This window comes from Poecilia mexicana, unplaced genomic scaffold, assembly GCF_051168715.1.
Source record: "Poecilia mexicana isolate PSO_F unplaced genomic scaffold, ASM5116871v1 scaffold_14, whole genome shotgun sequence".
Classification (NCBI taxonomy): domain Eukaryota; kingdom Metazoa; phylum Chordata; class Actinopteri; order Cyprinodontiformes; family Poeciliidae; genus Poecilia; species Poecilia mexicana.
Genome location: NW_028263383.1, coordinates 22,238,980 through 22,258,524, shown reverse-complemented (window position 1 = coordinate 22,258,524; position 19,545 = coordinate 22,238,980). Strand labels below are relative to the sequence as shown.

The following is a 19,545-nucleotide window of genomic DNA, read 5'->3' as shown; positions in this document are numbered from 1 at the left end:
TGACTCTCTTCTGACCTTCAAAGCACAACTCAAAGCTCATCTGCTCAAGTTAGCCTACTCTTTGTAATTTTTAAGTTATTTTGTGGCTTTGTGTTTTTATAGCCATTTTTTATTGTTTAATTTGTGTTTTTAATGTTGTAAAGTGTCCTTGGGTGTTTTGAAAGGCGCTGAATAATAAAATGCATTATTATTATTATTATTGGGGCCTGCTATGCAATGCATGGTAGGAACCTATTGTTCTACACCCAATAGAATGTCTGGATATTATTGGGGCCTGCCCATAGCATTACATAGGGAAGAGCAGTGACTGCCTTGTGAATTAAGGCAGTCACTTCTCTTCCCTATGTAATGCATGGCAGGCACCTACTGCTTTTAGACAAAATTGCCTAAAAAGATGGCATCAAGAATAAGAAAAAAAAGAGCAGGAGAAATAAAATATGTTTTTATAATTCAAAGGCATATTCTTCACTCTGATTTAATTAAATTGTGTGGCTCTGATGAAACTGCCTCATTGTTCCCTAGAATGACTAACAACCTGCTTTAGCTCATCAAATATTTTAGCCACTAATCATGCGTAGACATGCGTCATTTGTTAAGGCACTGCTTTTTATTGCTTGCTATACCAGTTGTCTCTTACATTATCATACATCTATGGAAACTTTTAACTTCATAGCTCTTATTTTCATTGATAAAATTTTTTAAATCTTGACAAGAAACACATGGCTTGATTTGGGATTTTAGACTACTGTCACACATTTATGATCTTAAAAAATATTTTAAGATTATAAAACAAAAGGATCTCCTGAAATATTTATTTTCACTTGAATGATTTCTCAACAAAAATATTGGCACCACTCACATGACCTACCAAATAGTTTTTTTGTTGGTTTTAAGGTAATATGTTAACATTTCTCCCACTCTGACTATGAACTGGAAGTTACTTAAACTCCTTGAGTTCCTTGCAGATTTACATTGAAAGTATTATGTTAATATAAGAAATATTGTTCTATTTTATTGTAGGTAGAATATGGAGTCTTGACTTGAATCATATGCAGAGCTACATACATACATACATACATACATACATACATACATACATACATACATACATACATACAGAGCTAAAGAATAGGCTATTTGCAAAAAAGGTCTTCAAAATTGGAGATCACCAGAAATAAGTTGTATGAAATATCACTGGAAACATGAATTCTAAGAACTATTTGATTGCTGTGATCCTTATTTGGTATAAAAAATCAAAAATGATTTTTTATACCAAAAAATCATTTTTGGTATAATTCATATACAGCTCTGGAAAAAAATGGAGAGACCCCTGCAAAATTGTCAGTTCTCTGATTGAACTGTGTTTGAGTAAAATGAACATTGTTCTTTTATTCTATGAACTACTGACAACATGTCTCTGAAATTCCAAGCAAAAATGTATTTATTTCAAGAAAATTAAATGGTCAAAACAACAAAAAAGATGCAATGCTTTCAGACCTCAAATAATGCAAAGAAAACAAGTTCACATTGATTTAGAAACAACAATACTAATGTTTTAAATGTGAAACAACAATACTAATGTTTTAACTCAGGAAGAGTTCAGAAATAAATATATATATAGAGCAAAGAGTCTGGTCTGGGAACTGAACCAGGGACAACTGTGTTGAAGACTGTTATGGTTTTGGACATCATGCACCTGGTCTACCATACGAGCCATGTGGTGGCTTGATGGAATATTATTTAGTAAAGAGTAAGCATAAACAGCCATTTTTAAAAATTTTACTTTCCTTTTGCATGTCTTGTTTTCTAACAAGAATATATTGGTTGGGTGTGTTGTGGTGGCGCAGGGGTTAAGCACAGTCCACATATGGAGGCCTCAGTCCTTGGCTGTTGCAGGTTCGATTCCCAGCCTGGTGACCTTTGCTGCATGTCTTCCCCTTCTCTCATTACCCACTTTCCTGTCAACTAACTATCAAGGCCATTAGAGCTGATAAAACCTTAGAAAAGAATGTATTGGTTTGGTAAGAGTATGCTGAAATTAAAATCTACCAGTATTATTTACTTGGGGCTTTCCTGCATATACTAAAATAAAACAAATCACATTTTGAAACTTAGTTTTGACTATTTTTTTAAGTATTAAGGTTTTTACTTGGTTAAATTTAGTAAATAAGTTACATAAGTTTAAACTTAACCAGGCTGGTTTCATACCTGGTCAAACAGCAAGGGCAACTTAATGGCCACAACAATGGACACAAAAGCACAAAATGTTCAGGACTTATTTTTGGAACACCTTATTTGGTGGTGGTGCTGTGTGTGAGTAATTTAATGATATGTTTCATTGTAATGAATTGACATTTTCAATTTCATACTGCCCTGTCTTAAAAGGTATGTTAGGTGTGTTAAGGTGTGCTGACATGCTTTCAGGATGCTTTGACGAATGCAAAGATGTGTTTTTGGGTTGTGGCGCCATGAAAATGGAAACACACCCAATCAGTGAGGTCATCTGTTCAGCATATAAAGTTCAGAAGAACTCCGAATGCTTAGTATCAGAATCCAGAGGAACTAAACTATAGGATCCACCTGAACATCACCATGAAGCTGATCGTTTCCCTAGCGTTTATCTGGGCACTGTACAGTACAGGTAACATTATCTATTATGTAATTTGTTATTTATTCATTAATTAGAAGCCATCCAAATTAAATTTTTTATCTTTTTTTTCAGCTGTAATTGTTAAACATTGTTGTTCAAGAAGCAGACAAAAGAGTTTACAGATATTTCTTTATTTTATTAGTGTATTTAAATTTACAGAAATTGGATCCAAACAGTTATTTTTTTCCACCAACAGACTAATTATCATGCAAGTCAAGGTTGTTATGTGTTGTCTAATGTTTGGAGTTTAAATTGGTTCTCTATGCATCATTGAAAACAATGTGCTCTCCCTATCATCATTAACAATGCTATTCTTTTGCACTGATGAGTAATAATGTTGAACTACCATTACAATTTTAGGTACTTCACTTTTTGTATATTAGGTTCTATTGATGTTATTGTTTTTTTAAGGGGGGAGAAGAAGGCAGAGGAATGGCTGACAGTTATGTCTGCATCAGATTTTTTTGTCCTGCTGCAATATCTTATGTCTTAAATTCTGTCAACATTGCACAATGAAAATGTAGTAAAATAGTTGACTCCTTTAAACATTACATTAACTATGAATAAACATAAAATCAAGACTTGTACTTAGTAGAGGTATGTAAAATGATCCAAAATATTTATAATATTGATTAATACCCTTACAAAATGTTATTGCATTTTTATGTTGTAGTTTTCATTTTCTCTCAAATATTCTGCACCTTTTAAAGAAAAAGATGCACACAAGTTTGTTGTGTTGTTTTATTGTTTCTGGTTATCTTAATATATTATTAAAGTAGTAGTTTTTTAAATTATATGGTTGTACCAATATAATGTGGTGAAATGCCACCCAAACATCCACAAATGTAGGACAAATATCAAGCTTAAATAATAAAAAGTATCATTATCGGTATCTGCAAGACGGACATGTATTTATTTGGTATGAGATTGATACCAAAATATGAAGTATTGCATATCTCTAACACTTGCAAACTAGTGGAACTTTGTTTTTGTTTAAACTTTTGGTTTCGCATTTTACCTCTCAAAAATCTGCTTAAAATATTTAATTGTACTGAAAAAACTTTTAGTTCAAACTTTCTGAGAAATTAATAAGTCTTCTTTCCCCTGGATGCAGCTGAAGCCCTGACATGTTTGACCTGCACAGACCAGACATGTTCAAGCTCAATACCACTAACATGTGGCTCAGAGACGATGTGCATAATAGCTACCATCCAAGGTATTGTTCCGGTTATGTTTTCTTTTACTTTATGATGGAACACACTGTATGCATTGAAGTTGCTGTATTTTCTAACGCCACCAAACTTTTCCTTGACTCTACAGCTACTCAATCTGGAATTTCAGTAACACAGCTCTACAAAGCCTGTGCAGCGTCTTCTCTGTGTCCGGCTACAGGCACCTCGACTTTTTCAGTCAACTTGGGTTCCCAAAGTGCAATTGCATCTGCTCAGTGCTGCAACACAGACAACTGCAACTCACAGACTCTGCCTGGTAGGTTTCAACAAGAGTTTTCAACAAAGAAAAAATCTGGCCATCCTTCTTTCCTTTACGATTTCATTTTGCTCCTTTAATATTTAACCAGTTTCTTCCATTATCCTTTTTTATTTCAGCCCCCAGTCCTCAGCCTACTAAATCCCTTCAATGCCTTGTTTGTGACCCCACAACTTCTCAGTGCACCACTCCAATAATCTGTTCAGGAGATGAGATCAACTGCTTCTCAGCAATTTGTAAGTTTTCATATTTAATAGCTGGGACAAACTGAAGACAAATCCCAATTTTATATTAATACTACATCTTAGAAAAATACAACTATATTATATTTAAAACAAATAATGTAACTTTACACTGTTTTTTACATCGACAGTGAACAATGGAACAAACACAATTCCTGCACTGGGTTGTGCATCACCAAACACCTGTACAGCTGCTTCAGGCCTGGGAAGTTTGCCATTCATGCAGAGTGTTGGTTCAATCACCAGTGGACCAACCTGCTGTACAACTAGTTTGTGCAATGTTCCAAGTGCAACAACCACCACAACTGCACCAACTACTACAACCACTACTCCTGCACCAACTACTACAACCACTACCCCTGCACCAACTACTACTACAACCACTACCTCAGCACCAACTACTACAACCACTACACCTGCCCCAACAACTACAACCACTACATCTGCCCCAGCCACTACAACCACTACCCTAGCACAAACTACTACCACCACTACAACCACACCAGTCAGTACAACTACTATAACCACTGCAACTGCAACTGTTGCAGCCACCACCACATCTACCACCAGTGATGCATCTAGCTTCAGACTTGGTCTTCTCCATCTGATACTTGGATTTTTCATCTTTATCATTTAGTAACTTCAAGATAAATCATTGTTATCCTATCTGAACCAAAGTAAAAAAAAAAAGTAAAGCCAATGTTTTTTGAAGACTTGCTATTTACCATTGAAGAAATGAAACAAACGGTGTAACTTTATTTTACATTTAAATTACTATTTAATAAAACGGTCTAATTTAATATATATTATATTAAATAAATAATTTATTTGTGAACTATTTTCTTTTTGTGTCATTGGTTTCTTCTATAATAAAAATTTAATTTTTAACTAAATAGGCATTTTAAGTATGTTCCATTTGGTTCGTTTTCAAAACTTTGCATGTGAAAATTTGCTTTTACTTGAATTAGATAAGATATTATGCTATTTAACAATTATGTTTGGTACTTACTATATTTCATTCAGTTCAGTTAATTTAAAACCATCCAGTCAACAAACCCCTGACCCAACTGAAATATACAAAGTATACAGTTAAAAGGTACACTGTTTAAAATTTCTGTAAATTTACAGCGGAATTCTAACAGTAACATACTGTTTGTGGTGGATGCCCTTACCACCACCACATAGTGTTAGTATTTATTTCTTTATTAGTATAGTTTAAGATATTTCATTTAGACATATATTCTAATGGGTGCACACTTTAGTTAATGTCTGTCTGAATGGTTTATTTATATTTGTGTTTTGAGGTGCTGCTCATAGGAACCAGCTGGTGGAGGATCCTGGGGCAAACCATCCACAAACTACTGAGACTGAAGGGGGAGATGCCAAGATTATTATTTAATTTTGTCACTTAAAATATTCACTTATTGTTTGTGCTAAGTTAAAGTTATTTTGCTTTATTTGTTTATAGAATGCTTTAGTTAATTTTGTATTTATTTGTTCTTTTGTTTGGTCAGACATCCCTCCTGTGGTAGATTTGGGTTACTCCACCCCTATTTAAGCAGCCTTTGTTCTTTGTTTGGTAGGTCAGTTTGTTTGTGTTTAGTTAGAGTTCAGTTGACCTCAGTTAATTTGGATCCAAATTTGTTATTTATCTTTTGATTTATTCTTGCTTTAAATTTTTATGCTTTGTTGATGATTTTTTGAAGAATTAAATTGAAGCCTTTTTCTACTTTGAACATTTTTTGTCCTTGTTTGAGTCTGGTCCCTCACAGTTGGTGTCAGAAGTGGGGTGATTTGCTGCTGAGAAAGGTTGCCAAAATGCCTGGAAGGGGAAGAGGACGAACAAAAGGAGAACCCAGTTTTGAACGTGATGAAAGAGATGCTGTGGAGGAACAAGGAGCAGTTGGTGGAGTGCCTGACATGGATGAGAAGGGGAGTGAACCAACACTTACAGACTTGGCTAACCTTCTCCGAGCCCATATAGGACATCAGAAGGCCACAGAGGACTACTGGACCAGAGAAACTTTGAAGCAACAAGAGAAATTTGAGGAACTACAACAGCAGTTCAGATTGTTTAAAAGGGAGAGCCAGTCCCAGACTACGCCCTCTTCTCTTCAGACATCACCAGTGCGGCCTACACAACCACCAGACCCTGGAGTAGCAGCTTCGCCTCAGCACAGTCAATCAGGTGACCTTCATGTACAGTCGTCTGTTTCCTATGCACCTAAATTGCAAAAATTGAGTGAAGAAGATGATATTGAACATTTTCTCATTACTTTTGAAAGAATAGCCTCTGCCTGCAGGTGGCCAAGGACTGACTGGGCTTTTCATTTAATACCACTGCTAACAGGCAAAGCCAGAAGTGCCTTTGTGCACATGGATGTTGATTTGTCAATGAATTATGATCAAGTTAAACTAGCTGTTTTGCAGAAGTATGACATTAACAGTGAAACCTACAGGCAAAGATTCCGCTCGCTTCAGGTGGAGCTAGAAGAAACTCCCAAAGAGCTCTACATCAGACTGAAGGAGTTATATGTCAAATGGGTGCAACCTAAGGGCAAAACAGTTGGACAAATCAATGAAATAATTATTCTTGAACAGTATCTAAGAATGTTGTCACCAGAACTTCAGGTGTGGATAAAAGAACATAATCCCAAGACTGCAATGGAGGCTGCTGAACTGGCTGATGTGTTTGTGGCTGCAAGGAGGAGGAACTCTTGGGCTTTTCAAAGCTGGAAAAAGGATGGCTGCCATCAATCTCCAGCCCAACCAGTTTCAGCTGTGGGTAAGCTACCTGTTAAAGAGAGATTTGGTTCAAAATTTCAAGGGAAAAAGCCCATTTGTTACTTATGTGGACAAGAGGGTCATACTAAACCAATGTGCCCCCAAAATGTTGTGAAGTTGTCCCAGATGTGTTTTGTGCCTAGGAAAGAGACTCCAAATGCTGGAACACTGAACCAATTAATGGAGGTTTCTGTGGAGCTCAACGGTCATGCACTGAAGGCCCTGATTGATACAGGGAGTACACAGACTTTGGTCCAGCGCAGGTATGTCTCACCCCAGCTTGTTTGCACCAATGAGACCATTTCAATCTGCTGTGTCCATGGTGATAAAATGGAGTATCCAACAGCAGATGTTTATGTGACTATAAAAGGACAAACTTACCTGCTTAATGCTGGGGTTGTGGATAACTTGCCATTCCCAATTATTCTTGGCAATGACCTGCCAGTGCTTATTGACCTGTTGAAGTCTCCTAAGTGTAATGTGGCTCTAACTCGGGCCCAAGCAAAGCAGACTGAGGAAATTGTTTCAGACCTCAGTACGTTACCATTTCACAATGTGGAGGTTTTCACAGAGGAAACTAAGGACAGGAAGTCCAAAAGACTACGGAGAAGAGAGAAGTTTCAAGGGACGGTGGTGGTTCCTTCTGATGCACCAGATCCTGAGGTACTCAAAGATTTCAAAATCCCTGGTAATATATTAGAGCTGCAGCACCAGGATTCAGGTCTTGTGAGATACTTTAAAGAAGCCAAAGTCAATAAAAATGGTTTTGCCATTCAAAATGACCTTCTTTACAGGCAAAATGGGCCAATTCAACAGCTTGTGGTTCCCAAAGCAGTTAGAGAAACTGTTTTGAAACTGGGCCATTCAATTCCCTGGGCTGGCCACCTGGGGAAGCATAAGACCTTAGCCCGCATAAAGCGCTGTTTTTTTTGGCCTGGCTTGCATAAAGACGTGGTGCAGTTTTGCAGGAGCTGTCCAGAATGCCAAATGACATCTGCTAGATTCCCTAATAAAGCTCCTCTCCAACCTCTTCCAATTCTGAGTACACCATTCCAACGATTGGGTATGGACATAGTGGGCCCGGTTGAAAGGAGTAAAGCCGGTAACCGGTTTATGCTGGTGCTTGTGGATTATGCAACTAAATATCCAGAAGTTTTCCCTTTGAAAGTTGTCAAAGCAAAGAGTGTTGCATTCTGTTTGGTGCAATTTTTTTCTAGAGTTGGCTTTCCTCAGGAAATACTGACTGACCAGGGCACCAATTTTATGTCCAAGCTGCTCAAAGATGTGTACCAGTTGCTAGGAATTAAAGGTCTGAGAACAACACCTTATCATCCACAAACAGATGGTCTCACCGAGCGGTTTAATCAAACACTTAAACAAATGTTACGGAAATTTGTGAGTGAAACGGGCTCTGACTGGCACCAATGGCTTCCATATATTCTGTTTGCATACAGAGAAGTTCCCCAGGCCTCCACTGGGTTTTCTCCCTTTGAGCTGTTTGGCCATGAAGTGAGGGGACCCCTGACGGTTCTAAAGGAGCTGTGGGAGGGGGGACGAACTAACAAAGAACCTTTAAATGTTGTGTCTTATGTGCTCCAGATGAGGGAGAAGCTGGAGAAGATGACCAACCTGGCTCAGGAGCACATGAAGACTTCTCAGCACAAACAGAAGACCTGGTATGACTCTGCAGCATGGGAGAGAGGGTTCGAGCCAGGCCAGAAAGTGCTGATTATGCTCCCTTCAGAGGACAGCAAGCTACTGGCCAAGTGGCAAGGACCTTATGAGGTACTGGAGAAAATGGGACCAACAACATATAAAATCTCTGTTCCAGGTAAAAGGAGCTCTACTCGCATTCTCCATGTGAACCTGCTGAAACAATGGGTGTCCCGGGGCCAAGAGAAACCTGCCTCCTTTTACATCCGGAGCGTGGATGATGAAGAATCTGAGGAGCAATATTTGCCTGTTCCATCAGCCTCTAAGCCCAGTTTGGCTCATCTGTCAGAAAAACAACAGTCGGAAGTGAGGACTGTTTGTCCGTCGACTGTGTTCCAGGAGAATCCAGGTTATACTGAGGTGATAACTCATGACATTATCTTAAAAGCGGATGTTGTTCCAAGACGACTTAGTTATCGTATACCTGAGAGACTTCTTGAACCATTAAAAAGAGAAGTTGAGTTAATGCTTTCCCTTGGGATCATTGAGGCATCACAGAGCGAGTGGTGCAATCCAATTGTTCTTGTCCCTAAGAAAGATGGAACAATAAGGTTTTGCATTGATTTCCGCTATCTAAATTCAGTCTCAAAGTTTGATTTTTATCCAACACCACGAATCGACGATCTTATTGGAAAACTAGGCAAGGCAAAGTATCTCACCACCATTGACCTTTCCAAAGGATATTGGCAAGTACCACTCTCTCCCAGGTCCAAAGAGCTGACGGCCTTCAGAACACCATGGGGCCTTTACCACTTTAGAGTGATGCCGTTTGGACTGCATGGGGCTCCTGCCACATTTCAACGCCTAATGGATAAGGTACTCAATGACCTCTCTCATTTTGCCTCTGCATATCTAGATGACATCATTGTTTACAGCAGCTCCTGGGATGAACACATGCAACATCTACAAGTGGTCTTTGGGTGTCTCCAGAAAGCAGGATTGACAGTGAACCCAACCAAGTGTGCCATAGCAAAGAAGGAAACGGAGTACCTGGGTTTTGTCATCGGAGGAGGATTGGTGAAGCCACAAATTAAAAAAATTGAAGCCATCCAGTCCTGCCCCCTTCCCCAGACGAGAAAACGGCTTAAATCCTTCTTGGGTATGTCTGGTTGGTATCACAAATTTATCCCTAATTACTCTGCTAGAGCTTCTCTTCTCACAGACATGACCAGTCTTCGGGGCCCAAATATTCTACAGTGGTCTGAAGAAGCTAAGCAAGCATTCAGAGATATTCAGCAGGCCTTAAGTAAAGATCCTGTCCTCCATTGCCCTGACTTCCAGCAGGAGTTTATTTTACAAACGGATGCATCAGATAAGGGCCTTGGCGCTGTGCTGCTTCAGGGTTCTCCAAATGATCGGCATCCAATCGCCTTCATCAGCCGTAAGCTGTATCCTAGAGAAACCCGTTATTCCACAATAGAGAAGGAATGTCTGGCTATAAAGTGGGCTTTGGATTCGCTCCGCTATTATCTCTTGGGGAGACAATTCATTTTGGAAACTGACCACAAAGCTTTAAAATGGCTACAGAAGATGAAGGACACCAATAACCGAATAACCCGCTGGTACCTGGCCATGCAGCCCTACAAGTTTGAAGTACATCACATCCCTGGCAGACAGAACATCACTGCTGACTACTTGTCCCGCTGTGCCAGCGAGCCTTCAGAGGAGGGGGAGTGTGTGGTGGATGCCCTTACCACCACCACATAGTGTTAGTATTTATTTCTTTATTAGTATAGTTTAAGATATTTCATTTAGACATATATTCTAATGGGTGCACACTTTAGTTAATGTCTGTCTGAATGGTTTATTTATATTTGTGTTTTGAGGTGCTGCTCATAGGAACCAGCTGGTGGAGGATCCTGGGGCAAACCATCCACAAACTACTGAGACTGAAGGGGGAGATGCCAAGATTATTATTTAATTTTGTCACTTAAAATATTCACTTATTGTTTGTGCTAAGTTAAAGTTATTTTGCTTTATTTGTTTATAGAATGCTTTAGTTAATTTTGTATTTATTTGTTCTTTTGTTTGGTCAGACATCCCTCCTGTGGTAGATTTGGGTTACTCCACCCCTATTTAAGCAGCCTTTGTTCTTTGTTTGGTAGGTCAGTTTGTTTGTGTTTAGTTAGAGTTCAGTTGACCTCAGTTAATTTGGATCCAAATTTGTTATTTATCTTTTGATTTATTCTTGCTTTAAATTTTTATGCTTTGTTGATGATTTTTTGAAGAATTAAATTGAAGCCTTTTTCTACTTTGAACATTTTTTGTCCTTGTTTGAGTCTGGTCCCTCACACTGTTATAAAATACGGTAGAATATTGTTAAATTTGATGTCTTCTTCTGTTGTTACAATCAAGACTGACGACTGGCAGTAAACTAACGCAAAAAAATTGTACAATACAGTATTTTTCCTTGGCCAGACATTTTACTTGTATTTGCATCTTAGAGAATCAGCATTTAAAGTCAATATTAAATGGACAGAAAAAAATAATTTCTGTAATAAATCTTTTAGGGAATGAATTGAAATCGACAGAGCAAAATCAAAAGTGTTAGATTTCTAGTGTTGGTGTGGTATGTTAAAAATACAGTGTTAATTCAACTCTTGTTTAGTCTAATTCAAAGATAGGAGTGTTAGTTTCCCTAAAGAGTTGGTGTTATTCCGGAGAGTAAAATTTTAGCAACTCTGTCTGGTGTTGATTTTGAAATCAGCACCAGACAGAGTTGCTTCCACAAATGCAAGGTATCTGTGACATCACGTGTTGGGCTGAGGAGCGGGGACAGCAGTATAGGGTCCTGTCTGGAGCTTATCATAACAAGTTAAGTTCCATGTTAAGATTATTATGTTTTTGATTTTCTTTTATGAATGCATTAATTTTCTGTTTGCTCAAGAGTATTGACTTATGCTTAATGTAAGTTTATTTGTTTGGATATCACGGTGTATATGACTGTTTAATACAGGGGTGCTCAAGTCCAGTCCTCGAGAGCTGTCATCCTGCAACACACCTGACTCAAATGAATGGCTGGTTAGCAGGTCTGTTCAGAGCTGATCCTGGTCTGTTGGAGTAAAGATGCATCTAAAAGTTTCAGGACGGTAGCTCTCGAGAACTGGTCGTGAGCACCCTTGGTTTATTATTTTTGTTAGCAGCTTAAGCAAGCAAAGCAGGTGTAGCACGAGGTGTCAGGTGGTTAACCGAACATTAAAACTGTCAGAAAGGCCATTTGAGATAACATTATTTAGCTGTGGAGTCGTTTTCTTGAAGTTTTTGGCTTTAGACGGCATAATGGGGAAAGTGGCTGTGCTGGACCGGTGGCTTGATCTATGCGATCAAAGCTAAGCCAAAATGTTTTTGTCTCTATACATACAATAAATAATTACATATTGGCTGCCTTTTTTTTCTTCATTAATACGTCATGTTGGTGACTGATGCCTGTTATGATGACTTCAACACATTTCTTCTGACAGGTTGGCAGAAGAAATGTTGTCCAGAGTGTTTCTGTAAGCTGACTAATTTCTATAATACCTAATGATTATCTGATACTTAATGACTGAGTTGTGTTCATGGTAATTATTTCTGACTTTTTTATGCTTTTTCTTGTAGGTGGTGAAAAATGCTCTCCAGGCTAAACCGAGTGGGCAGAGTAATTTGAATGAATATGATAGTTACACACACAGTAGGTCTGGTTAGTTTTGCTCACACTTTTTTAAAAAAATATTTATTATTAGAATGTTTCAGCAGGCTACACAGTGGCACAGTTGGTAGAGCTGTTGCCTTGCAGCAACAAGGTCCTGGGTTCAATTCCTGGCCTGGGGTCTTTCTGCATGGAGTTTGCATGTTCTCCCTGTGCATGCGTGGGTTCTCTCCAGGCATTCTGGCTTCCTCCCACAGTCCTGACATGACTGTCAGGTTAATTGGTCTCTTTAAATTATCCTTAGGTGTGTGTGTGGATGGCTGTTTGTCCTGCCTGTCTCTGTGTTGCCCTGTGACAGACTGGCAACCTGTCCAGGGTGTACCCCGCCTCTCGCCCAGAACGTTAGCTGGAGATAGGCACCAGCTCCTCCCAACCCCACTTAGGGACAAGGGTGTATAGAAAATGGATGGATGTTTCTGCTGTTTTTCCTCCAGGCATTCTTCTGTTGGTTCATGCACTTCTTCCTATATCCTAAGGCCACAAGAAGAATCCAAAACAGCTCATGTCAAACTGTTGCCCATGTTGTCAGATATGGGCCAGTATATGGTTATTCTAATGATCCTATTTCTTGTTGTTAGGTTGTGAATAATATTTTTTACATTTGTATATACATTTACATTTTTACATATTATCCTCCTGAGAACCGGTCCATAGACTTATGTCCATTATAATGGACATTTTGTTGAAGCTTATTTTTTGTTTATACTTTGAGTTACCCTTTCTAGCCCTACAGTACTGTTTAGAGGACATCGTGGGCTTTCCAGGGATGTGTCATGTGATAGGTTTGCATAGCGGAAAGTCCCTTTTTTTCCTAAATCAAAATGGCCGACCTGCCAGAAACCGCATTTTATGGAAAGAGGTTAGACGAGTCAAATATTTTTTTTCTTTTATTTTTGTCATGATAATTATTTATATTCTTGTTAATTAAATACCAATAATAATATTTTGACCAGTAAAAACAATTTAATAATTTCTGTTCAGACCTTTTCTGAATGTCAATTATAATGGACATCAGGACTATTTCAGTGTATTTAATGACTCCACATTGTTGTAGGAGAAAGATGTGAAACTGGATTCTCCACAAGATAGTAGAGGGAGATTCAGATCTGGAGTTGTCAGATGAAGATGAGGATAATAAATATCAGCTTCTTGTAAGGAACTTCATTAGATCCAGGACAATCTGATGAAGAAACAGACTCATGGTGCATTCTCACCAAACGTGTTACACATGTCAAAAACACACTTGACACTTCAAATTTGACACATGTGCACTTTTGGTCCATTCCTACCAAAAGCGTTTTGAGCATCAGGTGCGTCTGGTTTACATTCACAGTCCATGTGGAACGTCATAAAAATGGTCCAAACGGTTCAAATCGCACCACGTTAGGTGCTCAGAACACTCCTCCATGGCCCTCAACGCACCTCCACATAGACTTTGAATGTAAACCAGATGGGCCTGACGTTCAAAACACGTTTGGTGTGAATGCACCATCAGAGCCAGATATAGAGCAGGAAAGTCGCTATGCTAGGTGGGCCAAGATTAATTTGTATGTTTGTCTAAGGCCAGGCATCTGTGATGGGAATGTCCATTTTTTTGTTCTGGTCGACATTCGATGAAAGCTCAACATTTGGTCATAAAGATCCAAATGTTGGATCACTGTGACCAACATTTGGTCCTAAAGATCATGTACACAAGTTTTTTTCTTTGTTTGACCATCGACTGCAAATATCATTTAGATCTTTCCCATAAATGGTGGAGGCCATCACCACAGGTTTATCGTCAAACCACTTTGTGACAGTCAGCTAAGATGCTCCCTTCTTCCCATCTTCTGGTAATTGGTGTGGCTTTGGTATTCTTTGGTTCATCATATTGGTTCCAGTTGCTGGAAGACCCTTTGAGAAGTTTGCAGAACTTATTCCTCATCATATTCCTGCTAATAACTGGCACTTTTGATTTTTTAGTCCAGAAGATTTTGACTCTGGAAAAGGCAAGATAGACCATGTGTACTGATATTCTGAAGAAAGTCCTTGTTCATGTGTGTAATTTTATACTTCTATCATGTTCAAAATAAAAAAAAATAAAAACAATTAATTAAGTAAAAATAAATAAAGTCTTAATTTTTGGGGCAATAGTTTTCTATTGCCCAAAAAAAAAACCCTGCAGCCATTTTTGGTTTTTATTTTAAGTAACAAGCAATAGACTGCAACCAGAAATGGATAACTTCTGATTATTAAATGTATTTTTCAAATATGACCTCTTGTTGGGTTAATGTGATTCATTAAACAATAATCTGTACATTTTTCCATTTTTTAAATTCTGTCATAATTTAGACTGAAATAGTCCTGACGTCCACTACAATGGATATGCTGTAAAATTTTAATAAATATATATATATATAAAATAAAATGCTAAGGTGTTCATTTTGGCCTAAATAGGTAGGAAATCACAAAAAAACAGAAATTGGAAGACACTTTTTTTCTTCGGTTCTCAGGAGGATTACATATATTCAGTCATGGTTTTTAAAGTCTAAAGTCTATAGCATTCTTCTTGTGTGCCTCTAACTTGTGCTTTGAAAGGAATGTATTAGTCCCCGTAAACAGGTAACAGTGATTCTTGAGAATAGGGACAAAATGGGTTTTAATTTTCCCATATTTTTTTTTTTATTATTTCTCAACCTTATAAAATATGACAAATAATGTTTAGGAAATGTAAAGATGCTAAGGTGCAGGCTCCCAGTTGCAAATTTTTTAAAGAAATTACATTTTTAATCGACCTGACCCAGAACTTTGTCATCACCATCTGACAAAAATAAATATAAAATGATTTTTAAAATACCCCATTAGTGATATTTTTACTCATTTTACAGACAAGTGCTTCCCAAGAAACAAAATAAATATTATTGAAAACAAAAAACAACAAAAAGTCCATCTGAAAGAGTTGACAGTGCATGACGGAGTTGACATAGAACTGAAGGTCATGACAAACTAGTGAGTAAAATGAAAAACTTGATACATATGAAGTAATGCAATTTATGTAAAATACATTAAAATGAATTAATTGCACAATTAAGTGAGATTTGACAACAATTTCACTGAAAGTCACAAAAACTGATGGAGTTGACAAAAAGCCAAACTACCTCAATTTATATGATGTTATTCTGAAGGAGGCCATATTGTAGCCCATCATGTCCATGGAATCTTTACAGTATACTGTTAAGAAAATAAATTTAAAATAAGCTAGTTTTAAAACTTAACATGTCTTGATTCAAATACCCTAATTGTGGTTTTAAAATCAGTAATGTATTCTGACTTTTTGACCTTTATGTTACCTGTAGTTACAGCAGATGGTTTGCTAGGATTGTTTAAACTGCCTTTTGTCTGTGTGGGAAAACAATACAGTAGAAGTTGTAGCTTTTCACACTCATCTGTGAAAAGCCGTAAACACGGCAGGAGTTCCTGGCTTCAGATAAAGGGTCAGAGATAGCTCCTGGTTGGATGAGCAAAGATACGCCTTATTTGAATAAATTAAAGATAAGAATACGTCTTTTACTATAAAACTTTCTACACAGAAGTAACAAATTAGATTTGCTCTTGCAATTCTCCAAAGACGTCTTTGCAGGTCTTTGCTTTCTTTCCTTCTTTTCCAAGTCTGTGAGGTAAATGAATGTATGTCTCTGTTGTTCTGCAGTTTCTGTTGTAATTTTATGCGTTGTCTTCTATTGGATTAAATTCTGTGACGTCAACACGCATTGCTGTTTTCTTCTGAGTGACTACACGTGGCCCGCCAGGAAGACCTGGGATCCAAGAGGAAGAGAGAGCCAGACTTTTTCCAAAATTAACTAATTTAGATATTCTTCCTTAACAATACCAAAATTAAGCTTTTATTTCACAAAATTTCATCAAAGTTTTGAAAATTGTCAGTTATGGAGTTGACACTTCATGGTTGTGACAAGCAACTTAGGAATAAAACAGAAGAAAAAACTGAAGAATAACATAAGCTAACCAGAGCTAACTAGCTCTCTTAGCAAAGGAAGAGAAAAGACAACGTCATGGGATCCTCAGAAGTTCTGGTGCCCCCCAATAATGCCTGATTTTTTTACATTCTTTTCATGTCTGACGGTGTTGATAAAAGCTAGGGACAAATTTCAACGGAGTTGAAAAATATCTAAAAATTATTTTTAATTCAATTTATCAATACTTTTATATTTATTTATATGACTACTTTTACTTAATTGTCATAATATATAAATTTAGTATTTCTTTAATTCAATCTGTAGAGACTCACACAGAGAGAGAAACAGGAGTTAGACAATTTTATTGGACCGAGAATTTGGCGCTCGGACACCGGCGGAAGACGTGCGTGCTGAGAATCGCAGCGAGCTTGAATGAGCGGCTCGAATGAAGCTCAGGTAGGTCTTCCCCCGGACTCAGTCACTGGTGGTGGAGCGGAGCTTGGAGAGAGGAGTCTTGAGGGGACCTGGAGGCGTCTGTGAGGCTGGTGGTGGAAACGGGGAGGAGGTGGGTTGAAACACAGCTGAAGCGGGTGGATCTGTGGTTGCTTCGCCTTTTTGAAGGGGCTCTTGCCAGTTGATTGGATCGAGGTAGAGAGGTGGTGCGTCCTGATTGGCTGGGATGAAGGCGTGGTTATAGGTGATGCCAGAAGAGTCTTACAGGTTGAATTTTCGCCTAGTGCTTCATTTGTTTTAAACTATTATAATGTGTTGAGTTCTGCTCCTGGACAAGGGATTTTACAGGCATCATCCACCGACTACAATGTTTAAAATAAAAAAATATTCAGCAAATACAAGAAAAATATACATTGTTGTGCTCACATGACCCAGGTTAGTTTAGTCAGATATTTGAAAAAATATATTTTGTGTATATTTTATTCAAATTTGGTGCTTTATCCATAGGACCTGTTTTGTCCCTATTCTCAAGAATCACTGGTAAAATAAACAAGAAGCCAGACCCTTGGAGCTGAATTGCAGGTGAGCTGCGAGCATGCCTGATGGAAGAAACAGATAAAGGCTAAAGGTTGTGACCCAGAGAAGCAGGACCAGCGCTTAAAGCCTTATGAAAAGAGGAGGGCGGGGGGGCATCTTATTATATATGAGCATGTGTTTGTCCCTTCCTTAACAGTTTGCAAACGTTGTAACTAGGGAAAACTCCAATTCTAATAAAAGAGGTGTAGCGGGCGGAGAAGCCTCAGAGTGATTTGGGGGATTTTAACTGTTAGTTCTCTCCCCCTTGCTCTCCTCATATGAGAAAAATCTAATCACTTGTCTCTCTATTCTTCTTTGTAATGTCAAAGTGTCATTTTAGGTAGCTTGAACTGACATTTGTGTAGAAGCACTTTCTCATTGGCTTAGTTTGCTATTTGAATGTAGCTGTACTACATATAGTTAATAATTTTTATTATTCGTCTTCTTAGCATTTTGTCAAAGATGGGAGCCAGTGTTGAAGTCTTCCTCATTGGTGTGGAACCAGGACAGCCCTTCATCTTGCGTGTTGGTGAAAACAAGAGCAGCATCAAAGACACTTCATCAGTGATCACAAGACCATCCATGGTAGCTTTTGATGAACTTTCAAAGCACACTTCACCTTCTGTGCAAAGTACCATGAATTCCTCTACAACTTCTGTACATTAACCCAACCTACAGTTTTCAACATTGATGTGACTTTTGCACGACAATTGAGGATATGAACATCCTTGCTTTTATTTTGCCTGGCAGAGTGGACACTCTTTGTTATGATGATCATTTAAATGCATACTGTATCAATAAGAGGATTCATTTTATGTTCATCCAATAAAGGACTTGGTTTATTACAGTACCTATGGCAAGCAGTTTTCTGCATGGTCATCATTGAAGGCCATATTGTCTTTGATGGGGTCCAGCCAACATTCCAGACAGGACTGGCAACAGTGTTTGCCATCTTCTACATCTTCAACCCCCAATATCAGCATGAGGCAGCCAAGACTTTGAAGTTCATTCAATGGTAAAAACCATTCCTATATTTTTACAATGAGCAAAATACAATGGCATGGTTTTAAAGTTTTAAAGCAAGTTCTGATTACTTTTGACAAAGGTGGTGATGTTTTCTCTTTACATAATTAAAAACAGGATAATTTTTCCACATTAAGTAAGGAAAGCTTTATATATTGTACCTGCTGTCTTTAGAGTGCTACACTATTTATATTCTCAAAAATTTTCCCATTTATGATTTCCCATTTATGGTCACTGGAAGATGATATCCAAAAAGACAGGAAAGATCATTCAAAAGAAAAAGCAGACAGTGAATGTGCAGGTTTCCACCCTCATCAAAAACCTGATGGAGTTTGAGTGGCATCTCATACAGGTTAGGTATTACTGTTCTATCGTAAAACTAAGACTGTACTTTAAGATGTTGCAGTCCAGTTACAGTTAATACAGAAGTAAAACTAAATTTACAGTAAAAATACTGGCACCTACAGACGCCAGTATTTGAAAGTATATTTACTTTCAACACTGTATTTTACAGTGGCTGACAGGTACAAATACCCAGCAAACACAAGAAAAGCAAATGCAACAAAGAAGAGATGTAAACAAAAAGACTACAACCACAAATAAAATGCAGCAAACAAAAAAGAGATGCAAACAAAAAATGCTGAAAACAGAAGTGCTCCAGACCACTAGGGGGAGTCGAACAGAGAACAGCTGGGTCCAAAATCAGGGTTTGCATCCTTTCAAGGGCCTTGAGAAACAGCCCAGTCTACGGCGGGTCCTTCGAAGGTCATAAATATCGACGACCAGAAGAGAGAAGCTGTAGCTTTCAGCTAGCTGCTTAGCCTCTACCCCAGCGTTATGTTGCTTAGCAACCGTGACAACATGAAGCACAGAGCAGCGATGGGAAAAAACGGACTCAAAGTTTGTTATTTTACTCCTGATTTCTCTATTACTCTTCACCTTTTGTAATAAAGGCCGTTGCATATTAAAAAAAAA

General features: G+C 38.0%; 1 protein-coding gene across 1 annotated transcript; it reads left to right on the top strand.

Moving 5' to 3' along the window:
- Positions 1–2,551: 2,551 nt before the first annotated feature.
- On the top strand, positions 2,552–6,116 carry LOC148155541 (uncharacterized). Its single transcript, XM_088012358.1, has 5 exons — positions 2,552–2,641; positions 3,765–3,866; positions 3,971–4,138; positions 4,258–4,374; positions 4,512–6,116. Exons 1-5 carry the CDS (start codon positions 2,593–2,595, stop codon positions 5,015–5,017), a joined length of 942 nt encoding a protein of 313 aa, XP_087868484.1. The 5' UTR covers positions 2,552–2,592; the 3' UTR covers positions 5,018–6,116.
- Positions 6,117–19,545: the final 13,429 nt, after the last annotated feature.